Source organism: Thermobia domestica, chromosome 11 (assembly GCF_964235325.1).
Source record: "Thermobia domestica chromosome 11, izTheDome1.hap1.1, whole genome shotgun sequence".
Classification (NCBI taxonomy): domain Eukaryota; kingdom Metazoa; phylum Arthropoda; class Insecta; order Zygentoma; family Lepismatidae; genus Thermobia; species Thermobia domestica.
Genome location: NC_137464.1, coordinates 262303582 through 262323637, shown reverse-complemented (window position 1 = coordinate 262323637; position 20056 = coordinate 262303582). Strand labels below are relative to the sequence as shown.

The 20056-nt window shown below is 37.1% G+C and overlaps 2 protein-coding genes across 5 annotated transcripts in view; one reads left to right on the top strand and one right to left on the bottom strand.

Moving 5' to 3' along the window:
• LOC145665021 (uncharacterized) overlaps window positions 1-10014 on the top strand; it is a 31225-nt gene extending 21211 nt beyond the window's left edge. Inside the window, exon 5 of the mRNA XM_081732224.1 lies at window positions 4856-10014. Coding sequence (XP_081588350.1) covers window positions 4856-5024 — 169 coding nt within the window. The 3' untranslated portion in view covers window positions 5025-10014. The remainder of the gene's footprint in view (window positions 1-4855) is intronic.
• Window positions 10015-16674: 6660 nt separating this feature from the next.
• LOC145665020 (tRNA (guanine(26)-N(2))-dimethyltransferase-like) overlaps window positions 16675-20056 on the bottom strand; it is a 38328-nt gene continuing 34946 nt past the window's right edge. For all 4 annotated transcript variants that reach the window (XM_081732223.1, XM_081732222.1, XM_081732219.1 and 1 more), the window contains exon 10: window positions 16675-16850. In XM_081732223.1, coding sequence (XP_081588349.1) covers window positions 16712-16850 — 139 coding nt within the window. In that variant the 3' untranslated portion in view covers window positions 16675-16711. The remainder of the gene's footprint in view (window positions 16851-20056) is intronic.

The following is a 20056-nucleotide window of genomic DNA, read 5'->3' as shown; positions in this document are numbered from 1 at the left end:
CTGAACGTACGTTACGGCAAATACCAATACTCGTCCTTTTCTACTTTCCATGTGTTAAAGATGAATGCTGAAATAAAAAATCAGTTCCAAAATTTCCTTGAGGTTCCCACAATACAGAAGGTTAGATTTTACCATTGTAGCAGTGTTACCAAGTACAGTATGGTTTGATAAACTATTCGCTTTTCTTACAAACATTCAGTTTATTTAGGCAGGAAAACAGTACCCTACAGAAAAATTAAAGATTATACGTATTTAAAAAGAAGTCTTCAAAATAAATTTAAAAAGTTTATTTTGCGTTAACTTAAGAAGCTCTGGGGAAGAGTTCTAGACAACAGAAAGAATACCCGAAACACCTGTAGCCTTCATTTTCAACACTTATCACCGTCTAAGAGGTGTACACTACAGACCTCAAAAGCACACACTGCTGCATCGTGAACTAAAGTTCAAATGACACAAGGTTTATTGCGATTGCATTATGCGTCACACGATATTGCCAACCTGTGTATTTATGAAATAATTCGTAGAACATCTTACGTATTTTCATAATTAAAGAGTAGTAAAAACGTTGGGCAAATCAGTTTCGTTACTAAGTTTGGAGGGAAAGGCATGATAACCAGATTTGGCAAGTTTCGTGTTAGTTCAATTAATTGACCAGAAATATAGCTTTAAGTGTTTATTGTTCTACTTTTGTCTTATATTTGAAATTCAACAGCAGCAAGAGGTTAAAAAGTCTAATTTAAAAAACCAGCATTTTTTGCACAATGTGCAAGGTGTTAGCCATGTAGCTCGTTACAAACAATGAAAATGAGGATTTGAGATAACAAACCCATCCCACGATTTTGTACAACAAACTAACAGAATTATAGGTACTGAGATCAAGACCTGAGTTGTTTTCACGAAGTGAAATTTTACACTTTCAACAGAAATAGTACAGTATTTAATAACTCTTAAACCAAACGACCGATCTCGACCAAATTTTCAACATAGATTAGGTTCGGACCTGGGATTTTTTTTTTTTTTTTTTTTTTTATCATTTCACTTTGACGATAGAACTTAGGGGAGGAGGAGAAGGAGGTATGTAAAAATAAATAAAACTGAATAACTTGAATGTTCGACCGATCTCTATCAAATTTTCAACATAGGTGAGGTTCGTACCTAGGATGGTTTTGTCATTTCACTTGCAAAACCCTCGTATTACGTCTTCTCGAGGGAGAGTGGTTGCAACTTAGGGGAGGGGAAAATATGTTTAAAAATGATCGAAAATGATCGATATTAGTGTCAGATCCATAGTTTTCAGAGTCGCTGAAATGAACAGTGATACTTCCGATGTCGTTTAAATCAAAATTTAGCCCCGCACCTTGGGGGAGGGGGAGGGAAGATATATAAAGGAGTTATGCATTTAAAGTTTTTATTTCAACCCAGCGAAGCGCGTAATCAGTGCTCGTACTTAATATTTGTACCAGGGTAAATATGTGTGTATGTTTCTGATACAATAATAATAATAATTATAATTAATATTAAAAATGTGTGAAGAGAGCACGGTAGCTCAGTGATAGAGCGCTTACGTCTGGTGTGTGTCGGCCCTGGTTCGATCCCCGGGTAAGTTTGTGATAGACAACGTTGTGTCCGTGAGTTTTCTCGGGGTACTTCTGTTTCCTCCCACTTTGTCATTTCACCAATTCTTCCACAATGATTTACTTGCCTTAATTATCCGTCTCCCTTAGCCTAAAGGACATAATCCTGGGACGTTAGAACTGAAAGATTTAATTTCATTTCAAAACTTAATTAACTTAAAAGTAAATATAAATAAAAGCAGTAACAAATTACTTTACGAATACCCATAAAGAAAAACTGTCAATCTTGCATCAGCCAAAAACGTGCGCACCTTTTTTCTATTGAAATTCAATACACACTTTATTAGTCACTTATCACGAACAGGAAAATCATATTGTCAAAATCAACCTTTCCCAACCTTTTCTACACTGCGGCCCTCTTTAGAGTCTACAATACATGTGAAGGACCCCTTCAATATACATGGTTAGTATTTATTTATATTTCTTCCCCTTGTTTATATATATATATATATATATATATATATATATATATATATATATATATGTTTGAGTGAGTGTGTGTTTTTGTTTTTCTTTGCAGTGGTATGATGCCTACTCCGTAATCGGGTGGTCCTGGGGCCGGACACCTTGACTAAGATCTTGCAAATATATAAATAAATAAATCCAGTACGTGAATAAAACTTTAGACCACAGAAAATAGCTTAGTAAAGGATTTTTGACAAGTGAAAGAATGCCGAGCAAGAATTTCTCATTCCCTCTTTCCTTTTCGAGTCACCTATTATGTCACAGAAGATTTTCGTTTGAAGACATTTTACAAACACGTACATCAGTCCCTAGACGCATTTTGGCTCTGTCAGAAAAAAAATATCATTGGAAAAAAAATACGCAACTTCTTGTAGGTCGAATATCACTCATCACGCAAATTGACGTATCATTATTAATTCGATCATTTAACTTACAATGGTGTGGTTTTCACCACTGTGTGTGCCTTTCTCTGATTGGCTTGCGGACCTCAGGTTGGGAATGGCTGGTCAAAGTAATAGGTTATAGTAAAAGACTATCTTTACCTAAGGATTATCTTCATTTAAAAAAAAAAAAAAAAAAAAAAGTAAGTTCACTGGTTTATTCAAACAGACGTTATTTCATCTTTACGAGAATTTTTAAAAAAAGATTTTCTTTTTATTACTGTACTTTTGTTTTCCTTTCTTAAATGGCTCTGCCATACTTCTATATCTGAAATAACGCCTTTAAGTTAAAGGTAAAAATTATATATATATATATACTCGAGTTGAATGTAATTACATGGCGTGAATGTTGTAAACACAGTAGTATCCTAATAGTAAACAGTCACGCTAATACATCTCGCTGTGTGATGCAAATAGGTGTCCCTAACGCAGAGGCAGTTTGCCGATTAAAAATCATTGCGACCATTTAATTGCAACTTAACAACTGTATTATTTCAATTTAATAATTTGTAAAGAATTCATTGTGACCAGTGGCATCACAAGGAGAAGTTTCTGGCTTTTATAATCCTCCCTTGAGTAAGATATTATAAAAAATAAATATTTACCATATTAATTTATGTATACTAACACTTGAAATGACATTACCGTGTTTACTAGTGTAGTAGTCACACTTTTTGTACCAATTTTTAATGCAAAAATCCAACTGCGACTATTATACGAGGAAAGCTGCCATTCAACTTCTGCTTTTTTGAACTTTCCCATTTTTGTCCGAGCAAAAACACGCAAGAAAGAATTGTCCAAAATTGTAGTTTCCGCTCCCGTAAATCGCACTCGAACACGCAACGGTCAGACCACGCTCTCTTCCAACTACCGTAATGATGAACGTCAGTGAACTGGAAGTGAAAGTCGCGTAGCAACAAAGATAGTTTGTCTCTTTGGCACCAGAGGCTGTCTGCCAGCCAGGAAGTAATTTTTGAAATCACAACCAGATGTTTGAAACCTTCGAGGCAATACGATGGAATGCCAGAGCAGATGAGGTTGATTGTAAATAGGTGCCATACTGAGACAAAGGGGTGGGGCGCAGAATGAAGGGTGGAAGTAGGTTGCTTGATCTCAGTTGACAGATGTGCTACGATGTTACGTGTCATTAAACACGAGAAGTTCTTTTGCTCGGACTCGCGTAAGATAAGCAATGTCGAAGAAAGTTTTATTCACAAAGACGAAAGTTCCGTAGACTGCTACTTTTATGCGGGGAATTTTTTTTTGGCGAATGTTTTTACTTCAAACTTAAGGTGCGACTATTACGCGTGTAAACACGGTACTTGGGAGCTTCAATCCCTTCCCTCAATGAAATACTGCGCACGTTACTAATTGTGACGATTTGCATGGTTTCAATTTAATTAATTCAAAATGGACACTGATGGTACGTACTTCGCTGTTTATTATTAGGATAAGAAGCATAACCATATTTAGTTGTAAGTTTTACCATTTGTGTAACCGCATGTGGATAGACTAAGAAAAGAACAATTAGGGTTTTTAACTTAGCACGGTTTTAACATACGTCGTACAGCGGGCCGAATAACTAGTCTTTTTGTTTGACATTAAGATCCACAAATATGTTCACTCGCTTCTTCTTTTTAATATAAAATTGCCAACTAACATGTAAGGAACTAATACAGAGTCCGCTAGAAAATTGTATACACTCTTTGTCATCCTGTATATCAGGATACTGGCATTGACAATTGTTCTGAAATTTAAGGATGTTGTAATATGTTTCTTCGCCCAACAGATGTCGGCATTGTTCTCAGTTAAAATTATGTAGTAGTACGGTTTTTCGCTCAACAGCTGTCAGCACGATTAGTGACACAAGAAAATGGCAGAAACACGCTTGACGTTCGAGGAGCGTAAGTACGGTTTGAAGTATTATATCACGTTTGGAAATGGCATCAATGTGCAGCGTCAGTGTAGAGGAGAGTTTGGTACTGAACTACCGACCCGCCTAACAATCAAATGCATTGTTGACAAGTTTGAGGCGCATGGAACGACGAGCGGTTAATGTATCAATGGAGACCGATGCATATGTCTCTGTAATCTTCTGGAGAAGATTCTCGAGCGTCCCAAGCAAAGGCCAACATTTTGAACATTAAGAAATATGATATATAGTTTGTTTTCTTCTTTTTTAAAGTGTATACATTTTTCTGGTAGATGTGCTTTCAAGATAGACAGGAAAAAATGATTGTATATCATGGTGAATTTATGGCGAGAAGATCGCTTACACTTGTGTGGTAAAGTACAATTTATATGGTTTCATTTTAGGGTCCAACGCGGAGCTGTGGAAGCCCTACAGATTGCTGCTGAGGCTTATTTAGTGCAGTTCTTTGAGGACGCATTGTTATGCACTCTCCATGCGCGAAGGGTTACTTTGATGGACAGAGATATATCCCTGACACGACGAATTCGAGGACGTTTTGAGTCGAATAATTGAATTATACAAAATGTTGGACCGCTTGCGCATTTTTAAACTGTTAAGTCATGAAGAGTGATTGTAAAGTGAATATGCTGCAGTTGAGTAATGTGTATGTGTGATGACCTCATGGCATTGTAATAGTTCAGGCAAGTTTCACACCATTTCAATATTCCAAAAATCTGTAACAACTTGATCATTAAAATGAGACTGAAACTTAATAATAAAAATGGGTAATGGGATACTTAAGAGTAGAGAAAGTTTCTTCTTTTACGATCAATCGAAAAAAAAAAAAAAAAAAAAAAAAAAATACGAAGAACTTCATTTTGATCATCAGAACTTCATTTTCATATATACTTTTATTTTTCTCGTGGATAGTGTACTCCTCTGTAGTACTGACAAAATAGAGAGAGAAACATCCTCAGGTACTCGAAATTTCCGAGAGGTAGAAATACGAATCATTTGGGATCTTATGGGAGGTAGTCATTGCCTTCCTACTGTACTACAGTACAATTGTTAGATTTTGAAATTGGAAATAAGTAGATTCTGGATTTTATGGGGCTTACTCAAAGCACAGCATTATTGAGGTTTTTAAAGATAATTTTGATGGCTAAATAGAACATTTTTTTCCTTAGACCACGATCAAAGCACTGCTATATTTACAGTACATTTTGCATCCTCTCAGAAACATCATTTTCTATATCTACGCTGCAGTCTCCTAAAGTTTATTTAAATTGAAAATATAACTTCGCCAAAAACAACTTTCGCGCCACGCATAGCTTTTGTAATTCTTTGATAATGAACACCATTTATGTTGAATAAATTTTAGCATCGGTAGCGCTGGATTTTGATCAAAGACATTGAAAGACCGAAATTTTTTTTAAAGACAATAATGCTTTGACTGTGGAATATTTGACGGGGAAACAAGTTCGTTAGACTCTGTGAAGAGTCTTTGACGGTTTCCCGTTACTTGACACCCTGAATATGTTGAAGGACGAAGCAACGTTCGTGGCTTTCTTCAGAATATTAAATTATTGTAAATTACGTTACAATTGATTTAAATTTATTGAAGTTCTTGATTTAATACACTATTAGATCAAAATATTACTACTCGGCAAAATATAGCTTTTCATGTATTTAAAATCTGCTTTCTGATTTTTTTTTTTTTTTTTTTTTTTTCCACTACCGTTATACAGATTGACAAACTTAAGACTCTCACTACCCATTTTACAATATAATTTTTGGAAAAGATAAAGGTACTACATGAGGTTTTGTGTATGATTAATTATTAAGGGTTTGTGGTATGCGTATGTGGATATCTTGCCAAGGCATTGGTTTGTTCAGTGTATAGCTTTTGCCAAGACAAGTGATTATATGCTAACCCAATAGACTTGCAATGTTCTCGTTGTGTGAATGGCGTAAGTTAACAGCGAACCAATCGAATGATGGCTCATTGCTATTTAGTACAAAATGTCAATATGTAGTTGCTATGCATGTGCCGTTGTTTTAATTTGTTAATAGCGAGTAAGTGATATTCTGCTATAGTTTGCCACGTCTTACTGTTTGTAGTACAGAAAAGCTGAAGAGTTACAGACCAATGACCGTGAATATCTAAGAAAGGTTTTTGCCGATATGCAAAGGCGTTTCAGTCATGTTTCGATTTATTTTCTATATTTGGAGAAAACATATCTGGAAACCCTGTATTAGCAACGTGAAGCAGATAGCTCTGTCGGGGCGCAAATGGTCAGTATAAATCCTGTGAATTCTTTTTCAGTTTCTTTTAATTTTTCTTCTTTGTATAACAAAGAGCAAAATTAAAGCTTAGAGAAAGTTAATGAAATAGAATTCTAAGACCAACTTTAAACTTGTAAATGTCATATCTTTTCAAACACAAACAGACTAAGCTTTCGTCTTCCATGTGCTTCAACCCTCTTCTGAGCCAAATACTAGAATGGGGTGGGAATTAAATTGATTTTAAATTAGAAAAAACTGTAAGTTGTAACACAGCGATACTTCTTTTTTACAATTCACAAAGGATCATCGTGTTAAAGAATTTAATTAATTTTGACAATCCAGTTTTTTTTTTTTTTTTTTTTTTTTTTTTTTTTTAATAATTATTTTTACTGAAAATTAAGAATTCGTAACCTTTTCAACTGTCCTTATATTTTGATGCCTGCTCAACTTTCAGTAGCTAGACTTGCTACGTTCTATTGAGATTTTGCTAAAAGGGGTTCTCATGCATTGTACACACACGAGCATGCAGTAACCGGAAATTTAGCGGCGCATGAGAATAGGTAGGACATTCGCAGGTTTAAAATGAGCTGCGATGGATTGTAAATAGAATTCTCGTGCTTTTTCTCTCTCTTCCGATATATGCATGTATCTTATGTAGGTCACAATATGGATATGACGAATTCTTTAGCTGTAAATGTCACTTTTCATATTTAAGTGGTAGTAAAAGATTTTAAGTTGCTGTAAGCTCTAAGTTTGTATATTGCTCTTCGTTTTAGTTTAAAAGTTAAGACACAGGAAAATTTAATTGGAATTACCTTAATAACTTTAAGGGTGAATTACAAATAGAAAAGAAATTTTTCGTTTAAGTACAAATGATTATTTTATCTAATAATGTACAGGACTCATGTTTCTCCTCTTAAAGCAAAGGTTTTACGACAGGGTGTCTACTGGTCATGAAAGTCATGAAAGTCATGAAAAAGTCATATATTTTGCTTAGTGGTCATGAAAGCCATGAAAAAGTCCTTTATTTACCCAACTGGTCATGAATATCTGAAATCTCAGAGTATATTTTTATACTTCATACTTTTATACCTCATACTGCATGTACTGAAACAGTTGTATCAGGTCAGTAATTGTGAGAATTTCCCCCACCAGTTAGTGCTGGCTAACTGGTACTTTACTGTCTTCCTAGCTGCTCCCCATTTCATCTTCTAGTCTCTGTAATACCTGTATAGTAACAACTTTTTACTGTCCAACTTTCTGATCTGCTATTTCTTTACTTCTAAGAAATGTAAATTGTGTATTTTTGGGCCCTTAGACTTATGCAAATAATATTATTCGTTTGAGTTTGCAGATTTTAAATTTGATGATCTATTTTTTTTTTTTTTTTTAACGAATTTCTTTTATAATTTCTTTTGTCTTTGGGCAGTTCTCTGAGTGCTTAATTTCAGACAAATTTCTGCTAGATGGATAATTATACTCAGAATTAAAACTTCAAGTACAGTATAGAGTGATTCACTGGTAAGAGCAGGCCCGTATTTAGGTAAGTGCTATTCTGTGCTCGAGCACAAGGCGGCAGAATTTTAGATTCTTTCTTTAAGATTCACAATAAGCGATATTTAAGAACCGCAATTAAAAATTTGTTTACCGCCTTTTAAATTGCTCTTGCATTTTAAAATTAGTTGTCAGCTAATCGATATTATGTACATTAGACAAATAAGAACATAATGTGATCTTCATCTTAACCGATGCACCACTGATGGTAGGGGTTTATTATTACTAATGGTAAATTTTTATCGCCATGGTCATGAAAATTTGAACAAAAAGGTCATGAAAAGTCATGAAAAAGTCATTAATTTACTTTCTGGCATTCCAGTAGACACCCTGTACGAACTACCTAAAGGACACTCAAGAATGAAGATTTTAATGCGCTTTTATGTTGTGTGTTTATGTTGAGTACACGCTGATATGAATCTCTCGCAATGCGAGTTAAAGTTAAGTTTTCGCTGATGTTTCTAGTTGTAATGTAAAGTAATGTGAAAGTTTATGGTTACGTTTTGTCTTAATGTTTGTTGGCAAATGCAATTATGGATTAATTTCTTTTAATGAAGGTGACTGCAAAAATGTCTTGTCTGAATTGTTTGTGTCTGTGCAATTTACGTTAGAATATTGATATGTTTTGTGTCTGTGTATACGAGGGTCATTTCAAAAGTCTGCACACAGCGCATGCGCGACCGTTTTGAGTGGTGAGATCAAATTCAATTTTATGTTAGTTGTGAATCAGATTTTGGGCTTGACAGTTGTGTCTGTGTTTACTGGTTCGCGTGGCTGTGAGAAATCTAGAGTTAAAATGGAAGGTGAACCCGACTCAGGTCGGATTACACATAGTGACGCGCTCTTATATCAACATCGAAACTCTACGTGGAAAGAATCCAACTGAAATTTACAATGCTTTGCGAGAGGTTTTTTGGAAATAGTGTAGTGCATTGGATCGTAACACTGTATCATGGTGGTCAGCTCGTTTCCGTGAAGGTCGTGTAAGCACTGCGGATTTTTCTCATCTTTAACTTTTCAGTAATGATTCTGTAAACTAAAGTGACAGACATTTTGGCCTTATATGCAGTTTACTCATATGTTTTTCGTCGATCCTCTCAAAATGTCATTCACAATAATCTCAGAGGTGTAGTCTGTTGCAGTTGATGGTCTTTCACTTCTTGGGTTGTCCGCAGTGCTTACACGATCTTCACGGAAACGAGCTGACCACCGTGATACAGTGTTACGATCCAATCCACTACACTATTTCCACAAACCTCTTGCAAAGCATTGTAAATTTCAGTTGGATTCTTTCCACGTAGAGTTTCAATTTTGATATAAGAACGTTGGTCACTATTTGTAATCCGACCTGAGTCGGGCTCACCTTCCATTTTTACACTGGTTTCTCACAACACAACCACGAGAACCAACAAACACAGACATTAACGGTCAAGCCCAAACTCTGACTCACAACTGACATAAAATTGAACTTCTCCACACCACTCAAACGGTCGCGCAAGTGTGTGTAAGACTTTTGTAATGACCCTCGTATTACGTTAGAATATCGATATGCTTTGTGTCTGTGCATGTTACGTTAGAATATTGCTATGTTTTTTAGTTAAGTACCAAGAATATCGTGTTTATAATGTTTTAGCTATATAATGCCGTACGCAAGTCGTAAGCATTTGTCTGTGTATATAAGTTACATAAAAGTACATTTTTTGTGTTAATAAATGTTACTTTTTAATCAAGTTACAAAGACGAATGTGGATAGTTATGGACATAGTAGACGAATGTGCATACGAAATCAAAACACTAAAATAATAATCAAATTATGTTATTTCCTTTGCGCACCTTATTCTTCCTATATTACTTTTATTTTAATCTTGTTTGTTAGCTGATAAAATTTCTCTTATACAATATATGTATATAAAACCACTTTTTCAATTCCAATGTGTTTATTTTGAAACTTCAGTTATGTACTCGTTCTTCGCAATGGAATATAATTGCCATAATCTCCATTTTGTACGTTTTATAATAAAATATAAAGAAACTCAAAGTACTTTCTGCAGATATTATTTATTTTATAATTTTGAAGTAAAAATATGCATATTTCCCTAAAACATATAAAATAATGTAAACTTCACCAGATTAGTCTTCTAACGTCAAAGTTACGTTGCTTATATTTCAGTGTCTTCATTAACCTGTCACTTTTATTAGAACAACTAGAAAGTTTTATATATATAAATATATTGAAAAATAGAAGTGATTTTTAAGTACACATTTTTTGCAAAGAATAATGAAGTCACAAGGTAAGACCAATCATCCATTTTTATTAAGTTAGTTTTTGTAATATCTAAAATTTTCTAACCCTTATTGTCTTCACAAAAGCGACACAGGGCTATAATTTCACTCAGATATACGCATCCTAACTTTGACATACAACACTTAACTGATGAGATTTTAGTCAAAAAATATGTTCTTTATGTACCTTAACGGTGCTGAAGACCGGCACCATCTTTGTTTTTTGTTCTTTGTTAGATCATTGATTTATATGAAAAATTATTTTCTTTGAAACGAACTCGAATTTAGTTGTTTGAATTTTCTGGTTTCTACTTCAAATCTATTTAAATGCCCTTTACTTCATGAAAATTAAATTTTGTTTTGTATAATTTTAATTTTTAATAATCAATTTTAATTGTATTATTAAATTTATAAATAATAATTCTTTTTGGAAAAGGAGGGACGTTTAACTAAACTTGAAGAAGAAATTAGTAAAATTCCGGTTCATTTCAAAGAAATAATAATAATAAAAAGAACTCAGTACCATTAAGAGACGTTATTTCCAGCATCAAGTAGAGGTACTTGGCGAGTAGTTCAAATTATATACTCGTATTTTCTTTTACAAAAATTGCTTTGTGAGTACTTGAGATTCTGAAACATGCATTTTTAGATAGCGCACATATTAGTTCCTAAGTGAAGTCTTGGCCCGACTACGGTAGGTCCCATATTTAGAGACACGATTTTTGGGGAACACGCGAAATGTATCAATTTTGTGTGAAAATGTTGTGTACGTAAAATATATCTTTTTCACTATTTGTTTGCCCATATAACGCTCGCGATTACACGCGAAATTCTGTCGAAATAGCGAAATTTGCAACAAGTCTCGATATTCTACGAAATTTACGCAAAAGTGACATTTTTTTGACGCTTTTACGATTTGTTCATTACCATAATTGATTTCTTCATTACCAAGAAACTGGTTGACATGCTTAAAAAGGATCCAGCTGGTGAGATCTTTAAGACACTGACATCATTATTTCATCTTCCCCAGCTCAAACTGGCAAAACTTGATGGTAAGTTTTCCAGCAATGTAATGAAAATTCCCATTTTTGAGAAAATAGACGATCATGAATTTTTGAAATTTTACATGCAGTTAAAAATGAGCTCCAAACGGTATCTACTGGTGAAGTGTATAGTGTGGAAGGAATTTTGCGGGGTATGTTAGATGAGCATTGAGAAATCGCTGGAAAGTGTCTCCAACTAATGTACATATCAGTTTCGGATGTTGATGTAGAGAGGGCTCTCTCTTCTTACAGCGACATACTTATCGGGGGGAAGAAAAAACAACATTGAAACAATGCTTGTGAGTTATTTGCATAAGTAAACTGTGAATACTAGTTATTTTTTTAAATTAATGTTCTCTGAGTGATTTCTTTTAATACGTTTATTCACTGAAGATGCCTAGTATTATTTCTTAAAAATTCCAATATTGTTTAACATAGTCATGCATGAGCCCATGTCATAATGATTGATGAGTTGAAATTAAGGTGAAATAAAAGGTAACTAATTGCAATTGCCAAGGAAAATAGTGTTTTTACACTGAATTTTTATTCATCAATTTTATCCTGGTTTACGCATATTTTTATAACGAAATTACGAATTCTTATTTACCACAAAATCATGTCTCTACCTATAGTTTTAGAGCTCTGGACCTTTATAGTTCACTTTTTCATTGTTCGGCAGCGTATACTCCAAAAGGAAGCATTTGTGCACTCAGGTTGGTCTATACTTTTTCTCTTATCTTGGTGTCAGGAATCACCTCCAAAATGTTCTCGGTATTGTTTTGAAACAGTATATGCGGCGTTGTGTATCAGGAAAAATCTCCTTAGTTATGGAAGTTCAGAGAAGTCAATATCAGAATTTCAGTATGAACTCTGTATTAAGTAAAATAAGAAAGTTATTTTCAAGATCTTTCATATAATGAAGAAATTTGAGAGCCTGGCAATTCTGACGTCATAAACTGACTCCTCAGATTTCTAGCCTCCTATAAAGAAAACTGGAAGTTTTATATTTGGTCTAGGAATTAATTCGTGCGGTTGGACAAGAGATGGCGCAACGAACGGAGCGTCCCACAGTTCCGTGTATCCACACATGTGTTGCAAACCCCTGTCATCGCGTATCGTTCGTAGTATAGGGCAGTGGATTAAAGCGTGAACAACACCAGTTTGTAGTTAAGTGAACATGGCGCAATTTGTGCCTGATAAAGTGTTTTTGCGGGGTGTCCTGCTGCATTACTTTAACATGCAGAAAAGTGCGACTGAAAGTCATCGTATTTTGGTGGAAGTGTATGCTGACCATGCTCTAGCTGAGCGAACGTGTCAGAAGTGGTTTGCACGGTTTAGAAGTGGTGATTTCGGCTTGGCAGACCAAGAGCGAGCTGGACAGCCAAAAAAATTTCAAGACGAAGAATTGACAGCATTGCTCGAGCAGGATTCGTGTCAAACGCAGGAACAACTTGTAGCAGCATTAGGCGTTGATCAAACAACAGTCTCCAAACGCTTGAAAGCCATGGGAATGATTCAAAAGATGTCACATTGGATTCCACATGAATTGAAAGACAGAGACGTTGAAAGACGAAAAGCCATTTGCGAATTGCTGCTTCAACGACAGAGCAGAAAGGGGTTTCTGCATCGAATTATTACGGGTGATGAGAAGTGGATCCATTACGAGAACCCTAAACGAAAAAAGGCCTGGGTGAAACCAGGTGAACCAGGTCCATCACAACCAAAACGAGATATTCACTGTGCAAAGGTTATGCTGTGCATATGGTGGGATATGAAAGGTGTGGTGTACTATGAGCTGCTGCAACCGGGTGAAACTATGAATGGAGAACGTTATCGACGACAATTAATGCGTTTGAAGCAAGCTCTGGCCAGAACACGACCAGAATGGGAGAACAGACATGATAAACTTATTGTTCAACATGATAACGCTCGCCCACATGTCGCAAAACCGGTCAAAACCTATTTAGAAAATGTCGGATGGGAAGTTTTACCCCACCCGCCGTATTCACCAGACGTTGCTCCTTCGGACTACTACTTGTTCGATTGCATGAACAACGATTTGATTGGACAGCGGTTTACTTCTTCAGAAGATATCGAAACATGGGTCTCTGACTGGATCGCTTCCAAGGATGAGGACTTCTTTCGCCACGGAATCCGTACATTGCCTGACAGATGGGCGAAAGTGGTGGCTAGCGATGGACAATATTTTTCTTAAGGTATTTATGTACTTTGTGTTTGTACTACAGCTTCAATGTGTGCGTACCAACCGCACGAATTAATTCCTAGACCAAATAACATTTTATAGAAAATTTGACATACTTCCTACAAGGGTCGTTCAAGGTTGATCGTGATTTTCGTACGTAAATAACCGATGAATAGCCGGATCATGATGAAACTTGCGGGTGATGTAATGTATTCCTTCTCGAGTAACCGGCATGACGTATTTGGTGCATGCGCAGCAGTTGCAGCGAACATGGCGGCAAGCAGTATGTCTGTGGAGCAGCGGTGTGTAATCAAATTTCTTGTGAAGGAGAAAGTTAAACCAGCTGAGATTTTCAGAAGATTGCAATCACAGTATGGTGAACAAACGATGTCACGGACAAGAGTACAAATTGTGTGAACAGTTTCGCAAAGGACGGGAGCTGGTGACAAATGAAGCGCATGGACACACTCGCCCGACTGCAGTCACACCAGTCAATATCGCACGTGTTGAGCAAATGATTCTTGAGAACCGGCGAGTAACAGTGGGGATATTGCTGCCGAGGTGAATATCAGTGTCGGGAATGTTGAGACAATCATTCACGACCACGTACGCTTCCGCAAAATCTGTGCAAGGTGGGTTCCACGCCAGCTGACATTCGATCAGAAGTGGACACGTACGACGGTCTGTGAACAGCTTCTGAATCAGTTTCGAGCCTAAGGTGATGAATTGTTGCAATCCATCATCACGTGTGATGAAACATGGTTGCACAATTCAACCCCAGAGACCAAAAGGGGCAGAATGGATTGGCGGCATAAAGGTTCCCCGCCGCTCAAGAAAAGCAAAACACAGCCGTCCGTTGGAAAGATCATGGCAAGTGTCTTTTGGGACATGAAAGGTGTTATGCATGTGGATTTTCTGGACAAAGGGAGCACAATTAATGCCCAGTATTACTCCACATTGTTGAGTGGTGCTATATGGAAGTCCATTCGGAAGAAAAGACCTGGGATCTTGTCTGGAAATGTCATTCTTCTCCATGACAATACCCGCACTTACACGGCCAATGTGACAACAACTCTGGCCGAAATGTGCTGGGAAGTTCTGCCCCATCCCCCTACAGTCCAGATTTAGCACCCAGTGATTACAATTTGTTTGCACCCCTTAAAAACCACCTGGCAGAGCAGAAATTCACGACAGATGAAGCACTGCGGAACGATGTCCTCCAGTGGCTACAACCCCCACCAAGTTCTCTCTATGCCAAAGGAATTAGGAAGCTGCCACGCGGATGGCAACGGTGCCTCGACGCGCACGGAGAATACTTTGAAAATCTGACATAGTTTGGTGCTTGTTGTGCTATCTGTTTCCTCTGAAGAAATAAAAGTCCCGGTCAACCTTGAACGACCCTTGTAAGTTTTCGACGTTCACTGTTTTTAAGTTATTCACTAACAAGTAAAGGAAAGGTAGTGAAGACAATCCACATATCAGATAGCACCTCACACACTAACTGATCAAGCTATTCGAAGTGTTTGCTGTACACCAATATCAATGCTCCTGGTCCGAGGAAGATGTACATGCACATCTGATAATAATCGTTTCTTAGACGCAGGCCTATAATTACATATGCCATTCAAAAGACTTAATGCCTTCAGGCTTCCGTGATTATGCAGGTCGCCTCCAATGGAGACGCAGACGAATAAACTGGAGGGGTAAATGCTACGTCGGCTCCGTCTCGGCCTTAGTAATGGTTGTTTGGAAATGTAGCAACGCCTTCCACAATCCATACGACATACACACAGAAGCAATGTCAGGAGTTACGTATGGTAAGCCACAGCCTCTGGTGGAATTACAGGGAACGTTTGGTTAATGCAGTGTATATCCAGAACATCACAGAAGTTATTCTACTGCTGTTTCCGCACCGATTAGGGAAACATGCTCTTTCAAAAGAAAAGTACCAGCTCTTACAGTTCATATTACCCAACGCTCTTATGTCACCTCTCCTGGCCTAGTATCTATCACCAGACCTGCTCCTATTAAGCATGTAAAAAGAGTTGGTTTTGTCCACTTAGCAATTTCCGTAACAAACCTTAATCGGGTGTCCCAACTGGACAAAGCATGGAGCGACATTTCCCAGGAAGAGATCCGGGATGACTCCCTCTTGAGACACCCTGTATATTTCCCTGTGCACAGGACTATTTGATGACAGAAAGTAAATGTAAAATTTCATTCACGGGACATATGATTTCTGGCTGTTCATTTTAAGTTTCTACTAGTGTAGTATTCACCTGGTAGAGCCTGTCTATTTCAGATGTGCCCTCGGAAAAATACGCGAAACATACTTCGACCCCATCCCCGCCACCCTCTGACGGATGAAACCCTCCCTTTGCTTACGGAAAAGAAGTGAATGACCTCAGCTGTGTTGCCAATTTGTCATTCAGTCGTTTGGTCTTCACAAGTAAAAATTGTAGGCTACTTAGGATGGCTAACAAGACAGAGCACAGCGAAGTCCGTGAAATAATTCATTGTGGCAACTCTTCCGCATCTAACAGTTGAAAGATCTCGGCCGCAGTAACTTGTCTTTTCTCTTTCGAGGGAGATGCGGAAAACACACATCGACAGTAGTGCCGAAAGGGGCACAGTTGAAATACAAAGACTCTACAACCGAGGAAAGAATTGTGAAAAAAATTTAAGTTGGACAGCCGCCGTGGAATTCGAATTGGGATTTAGTTTCGAACACTCGATGAAACACAATCTCTGGTTTGGAAATCACGTAAGTTATTACTATACCTGTCTAGAGTCCCAACTCATGAGCATACCAAAATCCTGAGTATTAGGAAAAGGGCAAATCAAAGAAAAAGTGTTGTTTGTTTAAAAATAATTTCATTGCGCTACCATTATCATTGATTACAACTATCTTCTCGCTTCATTATCTGCTTTTTGGGTTCTTCTACCGACGATACGTCGTGATTGGACAACGATCTGCTTCGTTTTCCTTGGTTTTTCAATCTTTTCTCTTCCACCTTCTCTGCATACACACTGAAAATAAATAAAATAAAAAAAGATATAATAAAATGTAATGGTTGGTGTAATTTCATATAACTTGCTAGAAAATCAAAAGAAACTACCCTACTCTCCTCTTTGCCAATGCAAGACCTGACACCGTCCAAGAAAGGACATTTTTGTAATAGTAATATCGTTAAAATTTATGTTTTTTACCTCAGTATGCTCGCACTTAAGTGTCACTAAAAAGACATTTTCTGTTGCTTTTAGTTATTATGTTCCACTATCAACTGTAACTATAATTACAGAAGTCTGGTCGACTTATATCCGATCGATTTTCAAGAAGTTCTTACCCAACGGGAAGGCTTATCGCCACCACCAGTTGTGTTCTATCGGGCCACATGTATTATGGACTATCGCCCTACATCGTAATTTCCATGCCAAAAACTACGTCGGAGCACACACAGGTATAAGAATTTCTCCCTGCAGGTTTCTCATAGACCAGTCAGGGTAAGGCGACCGCAACGGTGCAGACATCGTTTTAGCACTCCAAATGTGCAGAAATCTACTGGGAATCTCTTTACAGGAATGTGATAAAAGGGGAGAACACGATTCCCGTTTCCTGCTCCATATCGTGGTTAAACCGATGAGATGATCTTGCGGCATGACTACGTTTTGTCCATGTGGATCCGCACCTGGTACTTGTTGGCTCCGTACAAAGGATATATCCGATCGATTGGAGTCATGATGGAATCCTCGAAATAGGCAACATTCACCTTAATGTTCCTGTTCCATTTTATATACCTACAACTTCTGGCGCTCCCTGCGGGAAACTTGCTTGGCACTGTGTAGAACTCCGTCGTCCCTTCCAGATTCCTCCAGACGTAGATTCCTCAAAATGGCCATTATGCGTGAGATAAAAGAGGGCGTCATCCAGTGTTACAACTATCTCGCATTTTAAACCCGCAACGTGTCTTTCGTACAATTTGTCTTCAGAAAAGCTACTATGGAGGTTGTGAACCCGTTCGCAGGTCAGTGCGCCGACGAATAATGTCACCGGTGAATTGTTTGGTAGTCTATTCTACGAAGCATCTTAGGCGACACTTTCGCTTCTAACATTCACCGAAGGTGTTACACAAGAGAAAAATTCAGAGGTACATGTTCACAACTACTATGTCACATCCATATAGTCGTAGAAGCGTTAAGTTTTGCTACTACTACAATAACATGAACCCTTGCACTGGAAAGCTGAGCGTATAATAAAGCCCTAAGATGTGACCGGAACCAACCTGAACGGAATAATGATCATAATTATGATGGATGCGCCTTCTCGCTTCCAGCACAAATTATGATAATTACTTCCTTCCATTCAATCTCACCGTTGTTAAGACGAACACTGAATAAATACTATGTACTTGGTATTTCACATAATATTCTTTTATGCAGTTACTTTTTATTTCGCAGTTATAGTTTTTGTGCAACACCGAGGTTATAAAAGTCGGGACCTACTATCAGCGTGTGTTTCGAACCATGTTCAAGGCTTGACTCCGGTGCATAGGTCTCGCCTCCAAGAGACCTCGATTACAGGACCGTGCTAACGGGTCCAGCGAACAAGAGAAGTGTCGGCATACCCACAAGTAGTTTCATTGCAAACCAACGAAGCTTTTTTTGCTTGTTACCATTATTTTTTCAAAATAGCAGATTTTTTTTAATTATTAAAAAGGGAGGGGGTAACGTAATAATGTACATTTATATGTAATGTACTGAGTGGCTTTTCTTTATATAAATACAAAGACAGGCACATGAGTACGAAGACTTGGTTGACCCATGAAAACTACATCGAGTTCTTTACACCGGATGTAAGTTCCACTTAATCATTGTACATTTTTCTTCATCGTTAAGTCATCGAAAGATACAAAAGAAATGTATGTAAGGTTCGTTGGGAAGCATCATCTCAGTCTATTCCGAACAATTAATACATTATTTCAAGGCCAGCTCAATATGAAGTAACGTGATCGAGGTTATAAAAAGTGACCAGAACCATTATACGTTATCTTGTTCTGATATATTTCATACAGACTACACGTCGAAGCTATAAAGAATTTTACAAGATATTAAGCGCTTTTGGCCCGCTCACCTTATTTGCTTCTTTTCACTTTTTTAATTGAAAGGAGATCAGTTTAAGATGAAGTAATCAAGAAGACTTCGTCGAGACGAAAACTAAGATGATCAGACGCAGATTCTAGGACTTCCAGAATTTTGGTGAAGAAGCTCCCTAGTTGTACATGTACCGTCTATGAGAGCCACTGAATGACAATTATTCTTTCAACCGGCACTATTAGGGATATAAATCAAGTAAGTGCTAAGATATTAAAGTTAATGAAATTTGCTGTAGGCCTCTCTAGATCACAAATCTTTCCTAGACCTAGTTGAACGAATTTTACTAGCTAACACGTCACCTGTTAGACTAACATTGCAAAATATGTAAATTTTAAGTTTGCTGTTCGCTTCGATAAAAGTAGTTTATTGTTGCACACGTGAAATGGCCTGATCTTAGTCCTTTCGGCTTATTATTGAAAATGTCTCTGAGTTATCAGGCCTATTTTCTCTCCTCAGAAAAAGTCTCTTCCTGATTTTGTTTCTCGTTGTTTTCATCGCATCAATGAAAGGCAAGAAAAGACAACGAGTTATGCCCTTTTGTCGTTTTTGAAATAAAACGAATGAGGTACCAGAATATTTATCAACGCATCAGGTTCTTTGTCTGCTATCTGTTTGTTCATGGAATTTACCAAGAATGGGTAAGCAAACCTGTGACGTTACAGAGCACTGAATTGGAAATTAAGACAGTACATAGCCTATTATTATCTTACTTCTCTGCAGATTTCAATGCAAATCGCAAATGGTAGGTGGTAAAGTAAGGTTGTACTTACCCCTAAATTTAATATTTTCTCAAGATTGAAAACCACGTTTATAATTACCAATACATACAAATATATTTGCATAAAATCAAGTAAAAGGTTTAATAGTACTTATGTTAAATATATAGAGGGTGCCCGGGAAATAAGGACGAATTTGAATTTCGCACCATTTTGTCATATAACGGTTGGCAGCCGTGGCTTTACCATGTTTGTTATCCTCTATCCTTCCGATTAGTAGCCTGCGTGGTGAGTATTGTTGGTTGGTGTTTATTTCGGCATGGAGCGTTTGACAACAAAGCAACGCATCCAAGTGATTAAAAGTTA